General features: G+C 52.7%; 1 protein-coding gene across 1 annotated transcript in view; it reads left to right on the top strand.

Annotated features, from left to right (window-relative positions):
- grik2 (glutamate receptor, ionotropic, kainate 2) overlaps window positions 1-15,833 on the top strand; it is a 232,182-nt gene that overhangs the window by 155,627 nt on the left and 60,722 nt on the right. The window contains exon 11 of the mRNA XM_057340538.1: window positions 13,219-13,442. Within this exon, the coding sequence (XP_057196521.1) occupies window positions 13,219-13,442 (224 nt within the window). The remainder of the gene's footprint in view (window positions 1-13,218; window positions 13,443-15,833) is intronic.

Here is a 15,833-nt window from a genome sequence, read left to right as displayed (position 1 = left end):
TAACGCGTCTTGATTGATCTTCCCCGAGTTCATAGGTCGTATGTCAGACTATGAGCGCAGTTTCCGATGTTATTTCCAAGTAGTATATGGGAAGAAGCATTCCGAGTTTGCTTGAACGTAGAACTGGCTCTTGAACCTATGTCATTTTTGTTGTTTGAAATAAATTAAAACGATTGGAGATGTTTTTCTCTCTGTTTTTCATGGGGAAATGACATGTTTATTGTTTGAGATGGTGGTGTCCTACTCTCAAATTGTTTGTGTATTTTTTATATATATATATATATAAATCTTTAAATATGACTAATGTAAATGTAAACTAAATAAATTATTATTAATAAAAATAATAACAGCAGAAAATCTTGTCCATCTCGGAAAAGGGTAAAAAAGAAACCTAATTTGAACCCTTTTGCCACAATAGAGGTTCTAAAAAAACTTCTAACAGTATACCAAATAACAAAGGGTTACTTATAGAACTTATAAGTTCAACTTTGAACCTTTTTGATTATTAAAAGTTCATATTTGAACTTTAAAGTTCTTTTTTTAACTCTAAAGGTTCAATCTCTTCTAAGAGTGTGTGTAATCAGAGTTAAGTGTCAACGCAGTGTCTTCTGAACTCGAGCGTCTCTTTTATCATAAACCCTTTCGACACGTCTGCAGCAGGCATGTATTTTGACAATGATGCGTGATGCACATAGGTTCACGTGAAGCGCTGAACACGTATTTTGAATTCCTGCTTCCCCTGAAGAGGATGCACTGATCGCCACTGGATTAAACACATTGCTTATAAATATGAGCATTTTCTATGCATCACTTTTCACGGTTCCAACCAATTTCTCACACATATCTCTTATTCACTGCTCCTCAGTTGGTCATGGTCGGATCACGTGACGTGTCAGCGGAGGATATATGTGATGCTGTAACATTGCCACACACACACACGCACGCACGCACGCACGCGCGCACGCACACACACACACACACACAAGATGTGAGCAGGACAGACTGTAATTGGTCTTGACAAGCTTTCAGAGCAGTCTGGAGTTTGCAGTTTGCCAGAACATTGATGTGCTTAAGATAAAAATATCTTGTCAAAGGAATTTAGAAGGAAAAGAAAGGTAGCGAGACACCATCTGCTCACTTCTGGCATTAATTTACCCCCTCTCGGAATAATTACAGACAATCCAATAATTTTAGACAGAAGCCTTTATTTTAACTGAAATTATACAAACTCTCACTGTAAAAGTAGTAAAATTGAACCTAATGTCACGTTGGGCTGACTAAGCTCCTGTCAGTTTTCAGACAGCAGCCCCTTCATAAGTGTTGGGTGATGCACTGAATGTACAGTCCAGACTCCAAAGCAACAGCAACTTTCAAGTCGTTTGATTTCATTCACCCAACAACTCAACAACTCATGACCTTGGATGTTTTTGTTCTTCTTTTTTTTGGTCGTTGTTCACTGACATGACATTTACAGTGTTTCTCAAGATCTTTCATCTTGTGTGCATCTGTGCTGCTTGTGAATTAACAACGATAAAATGTTGGTCAACGTCAATGTAAAACGTCTCGGTTACGGATGTAACGTCTTGGTTACGGATGTAACCTCGGTTCCCTGATGGAGGGAACGAGACGTTGGGTCGAACCGACAGAATGGAGTTTGTCTTGAGAACCTATCATCTTCTGAGTATTTAGAAAAGGCCAATGAAAATTGGCGAATGAAATTTGCATGCCGGGCTCCTCCCCGGATGTCCGGGTATAAGAGGGCAGCCGTGCTCATTCATTCACCTGTTGGTCTGAGGAGCCTAAAGCATCCTCCCCCGACCGCTGGGGTGGGCGGCCAGTGTTGTGGCATGAGGGACACAACGTCTCGTTCCCTCCATCAGGGAACCGAGGTTATATCCGTAACCAAGACGTTCCCTTTCTGTCGGTCTCTCGACGTTGTGTCGAACCGACAGAATGGGGTTCCTATGGAAAACGCCACAGCACTGAGCCGCGTCACAACCTCTGCGGAGCGACGTTGACTGGCCTGGGCGAGTCAGATGAAGACGCTAACGCGAAATTATGACCCTCCAGTGGAGAGGAAGGGGGACCCAGAGCTTTCCACAAAAAGTTGGAAAGCCCCCTAACGCCGGCCGTCACGGGCGGAGGCCTAATTCTCTAAATGGCGAGAAGCCGCCCGGCACCGTATGGGCCACTGGGTAAGCATTATTCCCGCTGGGGGAAAAACGCTGCAGAGGCCACTACCTACCGTAGGAGGAATTAGTGGAGACACCACATGGTCTCACCATCAGGGGAGAACTCATGGGAGGAATGTGCGGACTGCAGGAGTTAATCGCAAGGTGGGAGTCCACCTGGGGAGGTCATGGGTTGCCAAGGTGGGAACCATTCATTAGGATACATCAGACGGAACAGCCCACGGAGGGGGTGTTACCACGTCTGGAGCACTAGGTCCGGTTAGAGCTATGTGGGAGATAACTCAACTGTTCCCCGGCCTAAGGGGGCAGGGCTGCTCTGCCCAGCCTGTCCCCTGGAAGGGTGCTTAGTGATGGATGGAATGCCTGTTCTTTACCCGAGGGGAAAGAAGTGAGGCGGGATCGCCACTGCTCCCCCCGGAGGGGGAAGGGCTTAAGATAACGTGAGAATCCCGGCCCCGAGTTCTAGGCAATCTGTGGACACGGAGGGTGCTTGTAGATCCCCTACCCTCTTGGAGGTGAGCGCCATGCGGAAAGCCGTCTTTATCAAGACTGAGAAAGAGCGGCAACCCCGAGAGGCTCGAAGGGGGCGGGGCCTCTTGAGGCCCGCCACCTAGGTCGCAAGAGGGTACGGAGCGCGGGTAAGGTGGTCACCCTCTCGCGCCCCTTAGGAACCTAATGACCAGGTCGTGCTGTCCCAGAGGCTACCCAGCACATGGGTCATGATGAGCAGCCGTAGCGGCTACATACATTCCCAGTGTGGAGGGGGAGAGGTTACTCCCCAGTCTCTCTTGAGGACAGGACAGCTCATGCAACTCTGCGGGTTTTCTTGCCGAGAAGAGCACCAGGACGAGAAGAGGCACCACCTATGGGCGTATAGCCGCCCAGTGGCCGAAGCCCTAGCCTGAGTGACGTCCCAACCGGACCGGGTGTGGGTCACTCAGGATCTCCTCGTCCCATCCAGACATGGAGCCCAGGTTCTGCCTGGGATGCCGTAACGTGCCCCTTCCCCTGGGGAAGCTGTCCGCCAGGGGGAGCGGCCAGGGGGGAGTTGTTGTCAGAGCCTCAGCTCCGAAACCAAGTCCTGGTTAGGCCAAAGGGGCGTAACTAGTACCACTTGATGCTCCTCTTCCCTGGCTTTGCACAGGACCTGCGCAATGAGGCTCACTGGGGGGAAGCGTACTTCCGCTTGTCCCGCGGCCAGCTGTGCGCAAGAGCATCCGTGCCGAGGGTACCTCGGACAGGGAGTACCAAAGCGGACAATGGGTGGAGTCCGGGGAGGCAACAGGACCACCTGTGCCTGGCCGAACTGCCCCCAAATGAGCCGGCTGCGCGGGGAGGGAGTCGCCACTCTCCGTGAGGCGTCGACTGACTTAGAGAGCGCATCGGCTGTCTGGTTCAGGACGCCTGGGATGTGTGTGGCTCACAGGGAGCTGATCACCTTCTGACTCCAGAGGAGGAGGCGTCGGGCGAGTCATGTTAGCTGCTGTGAGTAAAAGAATACGCCACAGCAGCTGTGCTTTCCGACCGGACCAGCACGTGCTTCCCTGCATGAGAGGTAGTCCTCAATGCAAGTAGCACAACCAACAACTCTAGGCAGTTGAATGCCAACGCAGGTGGGGGCCCGTCCACCGCCCCGACACTGCTTGCCTGTTGCACACGGCACCCCAACCTTGCAGGGAGGCATCCCAAAGGGGACCCCTGTCCGCAAGAAGGTCATGGAGACCAGGGGGTTAGGGTGTGTCGGCAGAAAAGCGTGTGACCATACGCCTGCTGCCGGTGTGCCACGCTCTCCAAGGAACTTGACTCTGCAGCCAGTGTTGGAGCAGTCGTATGTGCATAGACCCGAGGGGGACCACCCCGCCGAGGATGCCATGTATCCCAGGAGTCTCTTGTTACAGGGGACCGCTGACTGTCTGATCTTCAGGCAGTTCAACACTGACCGGGCGCGCTAGTCAGTCGCGCTGCCTCTGGGAGGCCGCGAAGGTGCGGGCTTCCTCGTCGCGGGACTCGCGCCCCCCCGGGGGGTGAGCGGGGCCGCTCGTGAGCATAGAGTCGAGTTCCATACCGAGAAAGAGGATGCTCTGCACCGGGGAGAGCTTGCTCTTTTCTCAGTTGACCTGTAGCCCCACCAATCTAGGTGCCGGAGCACCAGGTCCCTGTGTGTACACAACAGATCTAGAGAGTGTGCCAAAACTTGAGCCAGTCGTCGAGATAGTTAGTACCCGCACACCTCCTTCCCTACGGGGAAGGAGGGCGGCTTCCACGACCTTCGTAAAGACTCGTGGAGACAGGGACAGACCGAAGGGGAGGACCCTGTACTGATATGCCCGTCCCTCAAACACGAACCGTCGGAACGGCCGATGTCGAGGGAGGATCGAGACATGAAAGTACGCGTCCTTCAGGTCGATTGCCATGAACCAGTCCTGACGCCTGACGGACGCCAGGATGCGCTTCTGCGTGACCATCCTGAAAGGCAGTTTGTGTAGGTGCCTGTTCAGAACACGCAGATCCAAGATAGGGTGCAACCCTCCGCCTTTCTTGGCGACAATGAACTACGGGCTGTAGAACCCGCTGAACATCTCGGCCAGTGGGACGGGCTCGATCACCCTTCCTCACCAGAAGGGAGGCGACCTCCGCCCAAAGTACGGGGGCATCCCTCCTCTGACTGAGGTAAAAAGGACGCCCCGGAACTTGGGCGGACGTGTAGCGACTGAATCGCGTAGCCGAGACGGATCGTCTTCCTCAGCCAGCCTGACAGTCTGGGAAGCTGAGACCAGGCTCCCAGAACTGTGACAGGGGGACTAGAGGTTTGATCTGCTTCATCGCCCCCGCGGAGGGTGGTTCGATGGCTAGCAGTACGGATTCCTTGCCGGGAGAGGTCCCCCGGGGAGGAGATCGGCTCTGCCGTTTTTCCTGCCTGGCAACTGCGCAGCTCAACGCACTGTCTGACTGAGAGTGCTGAGGGCTGGTGTTTATACTCGACATTGCGCTTTGCCATGACGCAACGTCGAGTTTGCCGTTCACCGTCGTGCAGAGGGTGAGAGCGGCTGTGGTAACCCAGAGAGAGAGGAAACTCTCCTTTTTGAGAGTAAGTGGGCGCCAGCTCCCCGGAGGGGGCTGGCAGATGGAGGGACGGGGCAGGATCCGTCCCTATCCGACTTCCCAGCGATGTGGCTGGGGTCGGGCCCAATGGTAGCCTCGATCCCCCTGAGGTGTTCCCATTACGGCCGCTGCCCCGCGGCTGCTGATGGGGCGATTGTCTGCTCTTTGCTGTCTCCTCCAGGGGGGGCCGCCTGAGTGGGGGTTCCAGAGCTGGAGGGCGTTGAAGAGGACCAGGGCTGCTGGGAAGCAGACAGTGCACGGGACACGACGGCCGAGGCGCGGCACGGAGGACTGCTTCTTACTGTCGAGAACCCTCCGGGGAGGCCGCGTGCGGGTCTCGCGTCCCCCGACGGGAGGGGGGTGAGCGGGGCCGCTGCGGCTCGACAGTAACACCAACCAGCCCCCCCTTGCGAGACGGGTACGTCGAGAAAGCGGACCGTCTCAGCGTTACTCATCTGCGCAAGTATTGGCCAGAGGAGTTTCTCATGGACCACAAGTGTGGACATCGTCCGACCCAGGGCCCGCGTGGTCACCTTGGTCGCCCGTAGAGCGAGGTCGGTGGCGGCGCGGAGTTCCTGCATAAGCGCTGGGTCGGTCTTACCCTCGTGGAGCTCTCTCAACGCCCTGGCCTGGCAGGACCCATAGCGTGGAGAGAGGAGGCAGCTTGGTCCGCCGCAATGTAAGCTCTCGACACCAGAGATGCCGAGACACAACATGCTTTGGACGGGAGTCTAGTTCGAGCCCTCCCAAGTGGCCGCCACCTACGGGCACGAGTGCACCGCTGCGGCATACTCCACCTGGGGGATACGACGCATCCTCCAGCTGTCTCAAACTCGAGGGAAGAGAGGGTGACAGAACTTTGTTTGACGTGAAACGTGCCGGGAAGGGGCGTTCCAGGTCTTACAAAGTTCCTCATGCACTTCCGGTAAACACGGCACTGGGGGTGGGCGCGGCTCGGAGCCGCGCTCAAACCCAAGGCGCCATGTAGCCAGCCGCGAGCGCCGGTAGAGGCAGTGCGGGCACTGCAACCCAACACTCACGGCGGCCCGGGAAAGCATGGCCGACATCTCGACATCCGCTTTTTCCTGGGCTCGACCCCCCGAGGGATGGATCCCGAGGAATCGTCGGAGTCGGATGGCAGTACGTCACCCCCCGATGCTGCAAGAGAATCTCATCATCACGCATCGTGTCCGAATACGTGATTGAGGAATAAGACGGCGGACCGTCTTTTTTGGGGAACAGTCAGACGAGCGAAACGAGATGTGAACGGTCCGTGAGCCGTGGCTGGCGGATTATCGCTCACAGTAATCCTCATATCACCCTCGCTGCTTGCCATAGCGGACGGCAGGGCCGTAGTCCTGCCGCCACGAAACGGGGAGCAAACGAGGTGGTGGCTGAGTCCCGTGGGAACACAGCCACCTGTGACGCAACGTCTGAATCGTCACCGCCCGCAGTGTGGGCAGGACGTATCCACAACGTCTGCCCCAGCCTACTGGAAGCAGGCATTGTGTCCGTCCCCCTCCTCGATGAGTGTGTTGCACCCATGAGAACAGCGGGACAAGCCACGCTGGAGAAATTTGCTCTTTTAGAAAAGGAAATTTGCTCGAACACCTCCGGAACTGCCGAGATGCCCAGGGGAGAGTCACTGCAGGAAGGGACCGTCCGCTGTCCACGTCGTAGATTCCAGCAGAAAGAATGATCACCCAGATCATAGAGAAGCTCACCAGATGCGAAGGCTCTGAAGAACAAAAGGTGAATGAATGAGCACGCCGGCTTCCCTCTTATACCCGGATGCATTCTAAAAGAGCTAATTTCTCCAGCGTGGCATGTCACGCTGTTCTCGTGGGTGCGGTGTCCTCATCGAGGATGGGGACAAGCACGATGTCTGTGTCAGGTGTTTGGGGGTCCAACACGCTGAGACAGCCTTCGTAGACTCATCTTGCCCGCACTGCGGTCATAGAGATGGTCATAGAGACGTTGCGGTCACGGGTGGCTGTTTTCTCCCGAGAATCAGCCACCACCTCGCATGCTTCCCGGGCTGTGACGAGGATGGCTAAGGCCATTCCGTTCGCCAAGGCGAGCGGCGAGGGTGATATGGGGGTTTCTGCGAGCGCTAATCCGTCAGCCAAGTGCTCGCGGACCGCTCGCACCCCGTCTCGCTCGCCTCATTGTTCCCTAGCTGGCAGTGCCACACCATCAGCGTCCTTCTTCACGCAGTCGGACACGATGCGTGATGAGGATGAGATGTCCATCGCAGCATCGGAGAGCGAATTGCTGGCATCCGATCCCGACGACTCTCTGCAGCTCCCCCCCAAGGGGGGACGAGCTCAGGAGGAGGCGGATGTCGAGATGTCGGCCATGCTTTCCCTGGCCGCCGTGTGCATTGGGTTAGAGTGCACTCCGGTGCCTCTCCCCCAGCGCTCACGGTTGGACACGTGGTTCTTGGGCTCTGAGCGCGACTCCAAGCCGCGCCCAACTCCGGTTCAATTCTTCCCGGAGGTGCATGAGGAACTGACGAAGACGTGGAACGCCCCCTTCTCGGCGCGTACACGTCAGACCGGATCCGTCGCTCTCTCTTCCCTCGATGGTGGGGCGGCTAGGGGTTACGTCGACGTGCCCGAGGTGGAACGTGCAGTCGCGGTGCACCTGTGCCCGCAGGCGGCATCCACCTGGAGAGGTCGACCGAAACTCCCGTCCAAGGCATGTAGGACTTCGGCATCGCTGGTGTCGAAGGCCTACACTGCCGCGGGCCAAGCTGCCTCCTCTCTCCACACCATGGCCATCCTGCAGGTCCCTCAGGCCAAGGCGTTGAAATAGATCCACGAGGCTAAAACCGACCCGGGGTTAATGCAGGAACTCCGCACCGCCACCGACCTCGCTCTAAGGGCGACCAAGGTGACCGCGCGGGCCCTGGGTCGGGCGATGTCCACCATGGTGGTCCAGGAGAGGCATCTCTGGCTCAACCTTGCGCAGATGAGCGACGCTGAGAAAGTCCTCTTTCTCGACGCACCCATTGCGCAGGGTGGGCTCTTTGGTGACACTGTCGAGGACTTCGCTCAGCAGTTCTCGACGGTGAAGAAGCAGACGGAGGCGATTAGCCTTATTCTTCCCCGCCGGGACTCGGCCGCCCGTAGGCCTTCGAGTTCCCGTGCGGCCTCTGCTCCCCAGCAGCCCCGGCCCCCTTCGAAGCCATCTCCGGTTCCAGCGCTCCCTACCCAGGCGGCACCCCGGAAAAGGGCGTCGAAGGGGAGACCACCTCCCCGTCAACAACCTTCGAGGAAGAAGCGTTCCTGACGGGAAGACCCCAGGGAGGTTAACACCATCGGGCCCGTTTCCAGCCATGTCATCGCTGGACGGTCGATCCGGGACGGTTCCTGCCCCGTTCCAACATCAGGAACGATCTGCTTCATCGACCCCCACGGGGGCGTAGCGCCCACTTTTTCACAAAAATAGTTTCCTTTCTCCCTGGGTGTTCTTCACAGCCGCTCTCACCCTCTGTCAGACGGTGTTCTCGATGAATCAGATCGTTCCCTTAGTCCCCCTGTCACGGTCCCTGGGAGCTTGGCTCGAGCTTCCCACTCCGTCACGGTTGCTGAGAAGGACGATCCGTCTCGGCTACGTGATCCAGTTCGCCAGAAACCCGCCCAAGTTTCGGGGCATCCTCGTCACCTCGGTTAGAGGTCGGGATGCTCCCGTACTGCGGAGCGAGGTCGCCACCCTTCTGGCGAAGGGTGCGATCGAGTCCGTCCCCTTAGCCGAGATGTCCAAGGGGTTTTACAGCCCTTACTTCATCATCCCCAAAAAAGGCGGGGGGGTGCGCCCCATCCTAGATCTGCGTACCCTGAACAGACACCTGCACAAGCTGCCGTTCAGGATGCTCACGCAGAAGCGCATCCTGGCATCTGTCAGATGTCAGGATTGGTTCATGGCAATCGACCTGAAGGACGCTTACTTTCATGTCTCGATTCTCCCTCGTCATCGCTCGTTCCTACGGTTCGCTTTCGAGGGTCGGGCATATCAGTACAGAGTCCTCCCCGTCGGTCTGTCTCTGTCTCCACGAGTCTTTACGAAGATCGAGTGCGGGGTGACCCGTGTGCGGGTACTCAACTATATCGACGACTGGCTTATCTTGGCTCACTCGCGAGATCTGATGTGTGCACACAGGGACCTGGTGCTTCGGCACCTAGATCGATTGGGACTACAGGTCAACCGAGAGAAGAGCATGCTCTCCCCCGTGCAGAGCATCCTCTATCTTTGTATGGAACTCAACTCTGTCACCATGACAGCGCGACTGTCCGCAGTACGCGCCCAGTCGGTGTTGAACTGCCTGGATCATTTCACGCAGTCGGCGGTTCCCCAGGAAACTATTTCAGAGGCTCCTGGGACACATGGCATCCTCGGAGGCAGTGATACCCCTGGGGTTGATGCACATGAGGCCGCTTCAACACTGGCTCCTGAGTCGAGTTCTCTGGAGAGCGTGGCACACCGGCAGCAGGCAGATGGTAATTACCATCGTAATCGCTGCCGACGCACCCTAACCCCGTGGTCTTCCATGACATTCCTTCGGGCAGGGGTACCCCTAGGGCAGATTACGAGGCATGTCGTGGTGACAACAGACGCCTCCCTGCAGGGTTGGGGTGCAGTGTGCAACGGGCACGCAGTGTCGGGGCTTTGGACGGGCCCCCGCCTGCGCTGGCATATCAATTGCCTAGAGTTGTGGGCTGTGCTACTTGCACTGAAGAGGCTGCAGCGTCTCGTGCAGGGCAAGCACGTGCTGGTCCGGTCGGACAGCACTACTGCAGTAGCGTATATCAATCGTCAGGGTGGCGTTCGCTCACTGCAGTTAACACGACTCGCCCGACGCCTCCTCCGGTGGAGTCAGCAGGTGATCCGCTCCCTGCGTGCCACGTTTATCCCAGGCGACCTGAACCAGACAGCGACGCGCTCTCTCGTCAGTCTACGCCTCGCGGAGAGTGGCGACTCCACCCCCGCGCAGTCCAGCTCATTTGGGTGCAGTTCGGGCAGGCCCAGGTGGACCTGTTTGCCTCCCTCGAAACCACCCATTGCCCGTTTTGGTACTCTCTGACCGAGGGACCCCTCGGCACGGATGCCCTAAGCGCACAGCTGGCCGCGGGACAAGCGGAAGTACGCCTTCCCCCCAGTGAGCCTCATTGCACAGACCCTGTGCAAGGTCAGGGAAGAGGAGCATCAAGTGTTACTCGTTGCGCCACACTGGCCCAACCGGACTTGGTTCTCGGAGCTAATGCTCTTGACGACAGCTCCCCCCTGGCCGATTCCCCTGACGAAGGACCTGCTTTCCCAGGGGAAGGGCACGTTGGCATCCCAGGCCAGACCACTGGAACCTCCATGTCTGGCTTCTGGACGGGACGAGGAGATCCTGAGTGGCCTACCCCCTGCGGTGGTTGAGACCATCACTCAGGCTAGGGCCCCGGCCACTAGGCGGCTATATGCCTATAAGTGGCGCCTCTTCTCGTCCTGGTGCTCTTCTCGAAGAGAAGACTAGCAGAGTTGCTCGATCGGGAACGTGCTGTCCTTTCTACAAGAGAGACTTGAGACTAACCTCTCCCCTTCCACACTGAAAGTGTATGTAGCTGCCATTGCCGCTCATCACGACCCAGTTTCTGGAAAGTGTCTAGGACAGCACAACCTGGTCATCAAGTTCCTAAGGGGTGCGAGAAGGAGGATTCCGCCTCGTCCGTGCTCCATACCCTCTTGGGACCTTGATGTGGTCCTGGCGGGCCTCAAGAGGCCCACCTTCGAGCCCCTCGGAGATGCCGCTCTTCCTCATCTCACAATGAAGATGGTTCTCCTGATGGCGCTCGCCTCCATCAAGAGGGTAGGGGACCTACAAGCATTCTCCGTGTCCCCTGATTGCCTAGAATTCGGGCCTGGTGATTCTCACGTTATTCTGAAACCCAAGCCTGGCTACGTGCCCAAAGTTCCCACAGCTCCCTTTCGGGACCAGGTGGTGAACTTGCAGGCGAGGAAGACCCAACCCCATCTGTGTTGTGTCCAGTACACGCACTGCGCCTCTACTTAGACCGCACACAGAGCTTCAGGAGCTCTGATCAGCTCTTTGTCTGTTTTGGAGGTCAGCAAATGGGGAGGGCTGTCTCCAAACAGAGATTGGCGCACTGGATTGTGGACGCCGTCACGACGGCGTACCGATCCCAAGACCGCCCGTGCCCACTGACAGTGAGAGCTCACTCCACCCGGGGTATTGCCTCCTCCTGGGCACTGGCTCGCGGCACCTCTCTGGCAGACATTTGCAGAGCTGCCGGTTGGGCTACGCCCAACACCTTCGCAAGGTTCTACTACCTCCGCGTAGAACCGGTAATACCCGCGACCTGAATGGAAACATGTTGGACCGGTAGCCGGTGGAGCGTACGCCTGCGAAAGCACCTTCTCCCCTGTTCTTCACCCCCACTGGGTGAAGAACAGGCATGCCATCCATCACTAAGCAAGCACCTACTGCAGGCAGACTGGGCAGAGCAGCCCTGCCCCATAGGCAGGGTACCAGAGTTATCCACAACATAGCTCTAACCGGATCTAGTGCTCATGGACGTTGTAAACCCCCAATCGGGCGGTTCCGTCTCATGTATCCTCATGATTGGTTCCCACCTTGGCAACCCATGACCTTCCCTAGGTGGACCTCCACCTTGCGGTTAACTCCTTCAGTCCGCACATTTCTCCCATGAGTTCTCCCCTAAACGGTGAGACCATGTTGGTATCTCCAATAAACTCCTCCCTACGGTAGGAAGTGGTCTCTGTAGCACGTCCCCCATTTGAGGAAGTAACACTTACCCAGTGGCCTTACAGTACCGGGCGGCTTCTCGCTGTTAGAGAAACAAGGCTGCCGCCTGTGAGGGCCCTACTATCCACCGGTAGGTTACAATTTCGCGATAGCGCTCACGTCTGACACGCCCAGGCCAGTCACCGTCACTTCGCTAGAGATTGTGACACGGCACAGCACCATGGCGTTTTCTATAGGAACCCCATCTGTCGGTTCTACACAACGTCGAGAGACTGACAGAAAGGGAACGTCTTGGTTACGGATGTAACCTCAGTTCCTTGATGGAGGGAACGAGACATTGTGTCCTTTATGCCACAACGCATGCTGCCCGCTGCAGCAGTCGTGAGAGGTTCTCAGGCTCCTCAGACCAAAGGTGAATGAATGCAGCACACCGTCTCCTTTTTATACCCGGATATCCGGGAGCGGAGTCTGGCATGCAAATTTCATTGGCCTTTTCTAAAGTAGTCGGAAGCAATAGGTTCTCAAGGACGAACCCCGTCTGTCGGTTCGACACAACGTCTCGTTCCCTCCATCAGGGAACTGAGGTTACATCCGTAACCAAGACGTTTTAGCATACTGTGAACTTGCTTTCTAATTTACAGATACAGATAATGGTCAAAGACTTACACGTAAAACAGTTACATAGTTTTTTTGGCCATTAATATAATTTATGTGTACAAATATATATATATATATATATTTTAATCAGAAGAACAGAATGCAAAGTACACCAGCATGTACCAGCAGACACACGGCGTCTCTGCCTCTGACAGCAGACCTCATTGAAACCTTTAACCCCTCTCATTATCCCTCTTTCATAACTGCTATTTTCATTTTTTTGTGTAGCTGAGAAGCTGAGAGAGTGGATTTGGTTGAGTAGAGCCAGTAAATCATGAAAAGCTTTAGTAAGTGCTGAAACAGTAGCAGGTAAATCAAGAGAGAGAGAGAGAGCAAGTCCACAAGAGGGCTTTACATTTCCTCTTAAACGCTGCGGGGCAGAGTGTGTGATGTGTAAAAGCCCTGTTTTCTTAATTTGATTTCCTCTAAATGCTTCTGCTTGCCCTGATTTACAGCCTATCACTCTTTTCCCTCTGCGTTATTTGTTGGCAGAAAGCTGATCTTGCAGTGGCACCCCTGGCCATCACGTACGTGCGAGAGAAGGTCATCGACTTTTCCAAGCCCTTCATGACGCTGGGGATAAGTATACTGTACCGCAAGCCCAATGGCACCAACCCGGGGGTGTTCTCCTTTCTCAACCCCCTCTCCCCCGACATCTGGATGTATATTCTGCTCGCTTACTTGGGTGTCAGTTGTGTGCTGTTTGTCATAGCCAGGTAACATGCCAGCCACATATATAGACATAACCCCACATCATAACCTCATGTCATTAACATCTTTTTTAAACTGAAGTGGTCTTAGATTAATGGTTTATCCAAAAAGGACAATTCTGTCCTTGTTTTGTTCCAAATCCACGACGCTTGCACTCAATTTTTGAAGCAAAAAAGCTGTTTTTTTCAATAAAGTAAGAGTTATTAGAGGTGCTGTGTGTAATTTTTTGCGGCATCTAGCAGTGAGGTTGCGAATTGCAACCAACCGCTCACTCCCCCCTCCCTCTATCCTTTCGAAGCACTACATAGGCCGAGAGAGGATTAATATGTCGTCACATTTCACTTCTTTCCCGAAAGAGATAACGTATTTATGACACGCGTTCTGTAGAGCAATTTGTCTGTTTAGGGCTACTGTAGAAACAACATGGCGACATGTCAACAACATTCCATGCATGATAGAAATAGCTCATTCTAAGGTAATACAAGCATAACGCTTCATTATGTGAGGTCTTTATACGCCTCTTGTTATGTATATTATATTGCATTTCTGTCAATAGATCCTCTAAAAAACTACACACTGGTCCTTTAAAGTCTGTGTAAAAAAGTTAATAGGGATTGGTCTGTCCAAAATGACAAAAAAGCACAATATAATAAATATATTGTAGGTATACTAAACCAATGTTTGGCATCATTAATTGCATTGTTTAACCATTTCTGTAGTAATTCATCTTATTTACACTGTAAAAATGGTTGGTTCAAAAAAATAAGTTACATGTTTAACTTAAAATTTTGAGTTAATGCAACATAAAAATGTTAGTCAACGAGTTTGGATTTTCATTGAAAATTTTCGCAAATTCATTGAGTTAACTAAAATGTTTAAGTTGAATTAACTCAAAAGTTTAAGGCAACCAGGTGACTTTTTTTAATTGCACCAACAAAACACGCCAAATATTTTTTACAGTGAGTAGTTTCATGGCTTTGGACAGAGACACTATTATGAAAAACAATTCAAGTGCCTTCAAGATACTGTACATTTTATCAGTATGTGAATTGAACCTATGACATTTAAGCTGCTAAAGCAATGCTCTACCATTTAGCTATAGGAACGCAAAACTGCAAAGGAACGCAAAACTGCAAATGAGCACATTTATTACAGTTTCACGATGCTCTTAGTAATATTGGATTACAGACCCAGTCCCTATTCACTTTTTAAATATTCGAAGAATAACCATCAAAGAAGAAATAAAATGGTTTGGAACAACACAAGGGTTAGTAAATGCTAAGTACTGGGTGAAGAATTGTTTTAGGATCCTAAATATAATTTTCACACCATATGAAGAGACCTGTTTTGGGTTTTTTTGCTGGAAAATATTAGATACATGAAATTCCTGCAGGTTTAAATAGCATATAGGAAAGAGTTAAGACTCTTTCAGCAAAATAAAGAGATATAGAAAGAAACACAAGGCTTGCTTTTCTCTTCCTGTCTTAACACAGATGAGCTACAGTATGACCGTCTCAACAGATAATGCGCTACAGCACAAACCACAAAAGCAGAGATGCAAAATCACAGTTTCAAGACAGTGTGTACGTGGAAAAGACAAAAGATAGGAATGCAAGGAGTATTTGCTCAAGCGTGTGTATGCGTGAGAATGAGGCAATTTCTCTGGTCTGAAAGCAACCTCTCCCCATTGCTTGTTGTTCCTGCTGTCTACAGTTTGTGTACGGTTCTTTTCAGATTGTATTTTTCCACATCCTGCTTCAAATGTTTCTGGAAAACTGAGATTCTAGAAATAGACATTAGAGACCAGAGCCTCTTGTAATCAATTCCCGTGAATAGGAATAGCTCATGAAATTTAGGATTTGCTGTATGGTTTAATATTTACCAAAATTCTGTCACCATTTTACCCTCATGATGTATTAAGCCTTTATGCCTTTATTTCAAGAGCATGTTGAATGTAAGACTAAAAATATTTCTCACACTATTGGATTACATTTTTTCATCCAGTGTGCATATCATGTGGATTTTATGGTTATGTGTTGGCTTTAGTTTTGCTCATCAGTCCAGTGTCATTTCTTCATATAAAAATATGAGGCCAGAATGTTTGCAAAATATCTCCTTCACTGTTTCTCAGAGAGTTTGTCAGAGTCTCTGAGTGTTAATACAGTAGGTGTTTGAAAACACATAATCACATGATGAATGACCTACTCTAATGTAAGTAATGTGTACTGTGTATATTGCTTTTCTTGTTCAGATATTGCTTTTGCGCTTCAAACAATGTCTTTCTTTGAAATCCTTCTAGAAAACTGGTCAAAATAACCATTTATCATGAACTACTCTGCCCTAGATTAGGTGAAATTGAATTTTAACAGCGTAAAGTGGTGTTTAAGAGTTTATGC

Source organism: Triplophysa rosa, linkage group LG8 (assembly GCF_024868665.1).
Source record: "Triplophysa rosa linkage group LG8, Trosa_1v2, whole genome shotgun sequence".
NCBI classification, from domain to species: domain Eukaryota; kingdom Metazoa; phylum Chordata; class Actinopteri; order Cypriniformes; family Nemacheilidae; genus Triplophysa; species Triplophysa rosa.
Note: the sequence above shows the minus strand (reverse complement) of the source record. Positions and strands in the feature narration are given on the sequence as shown.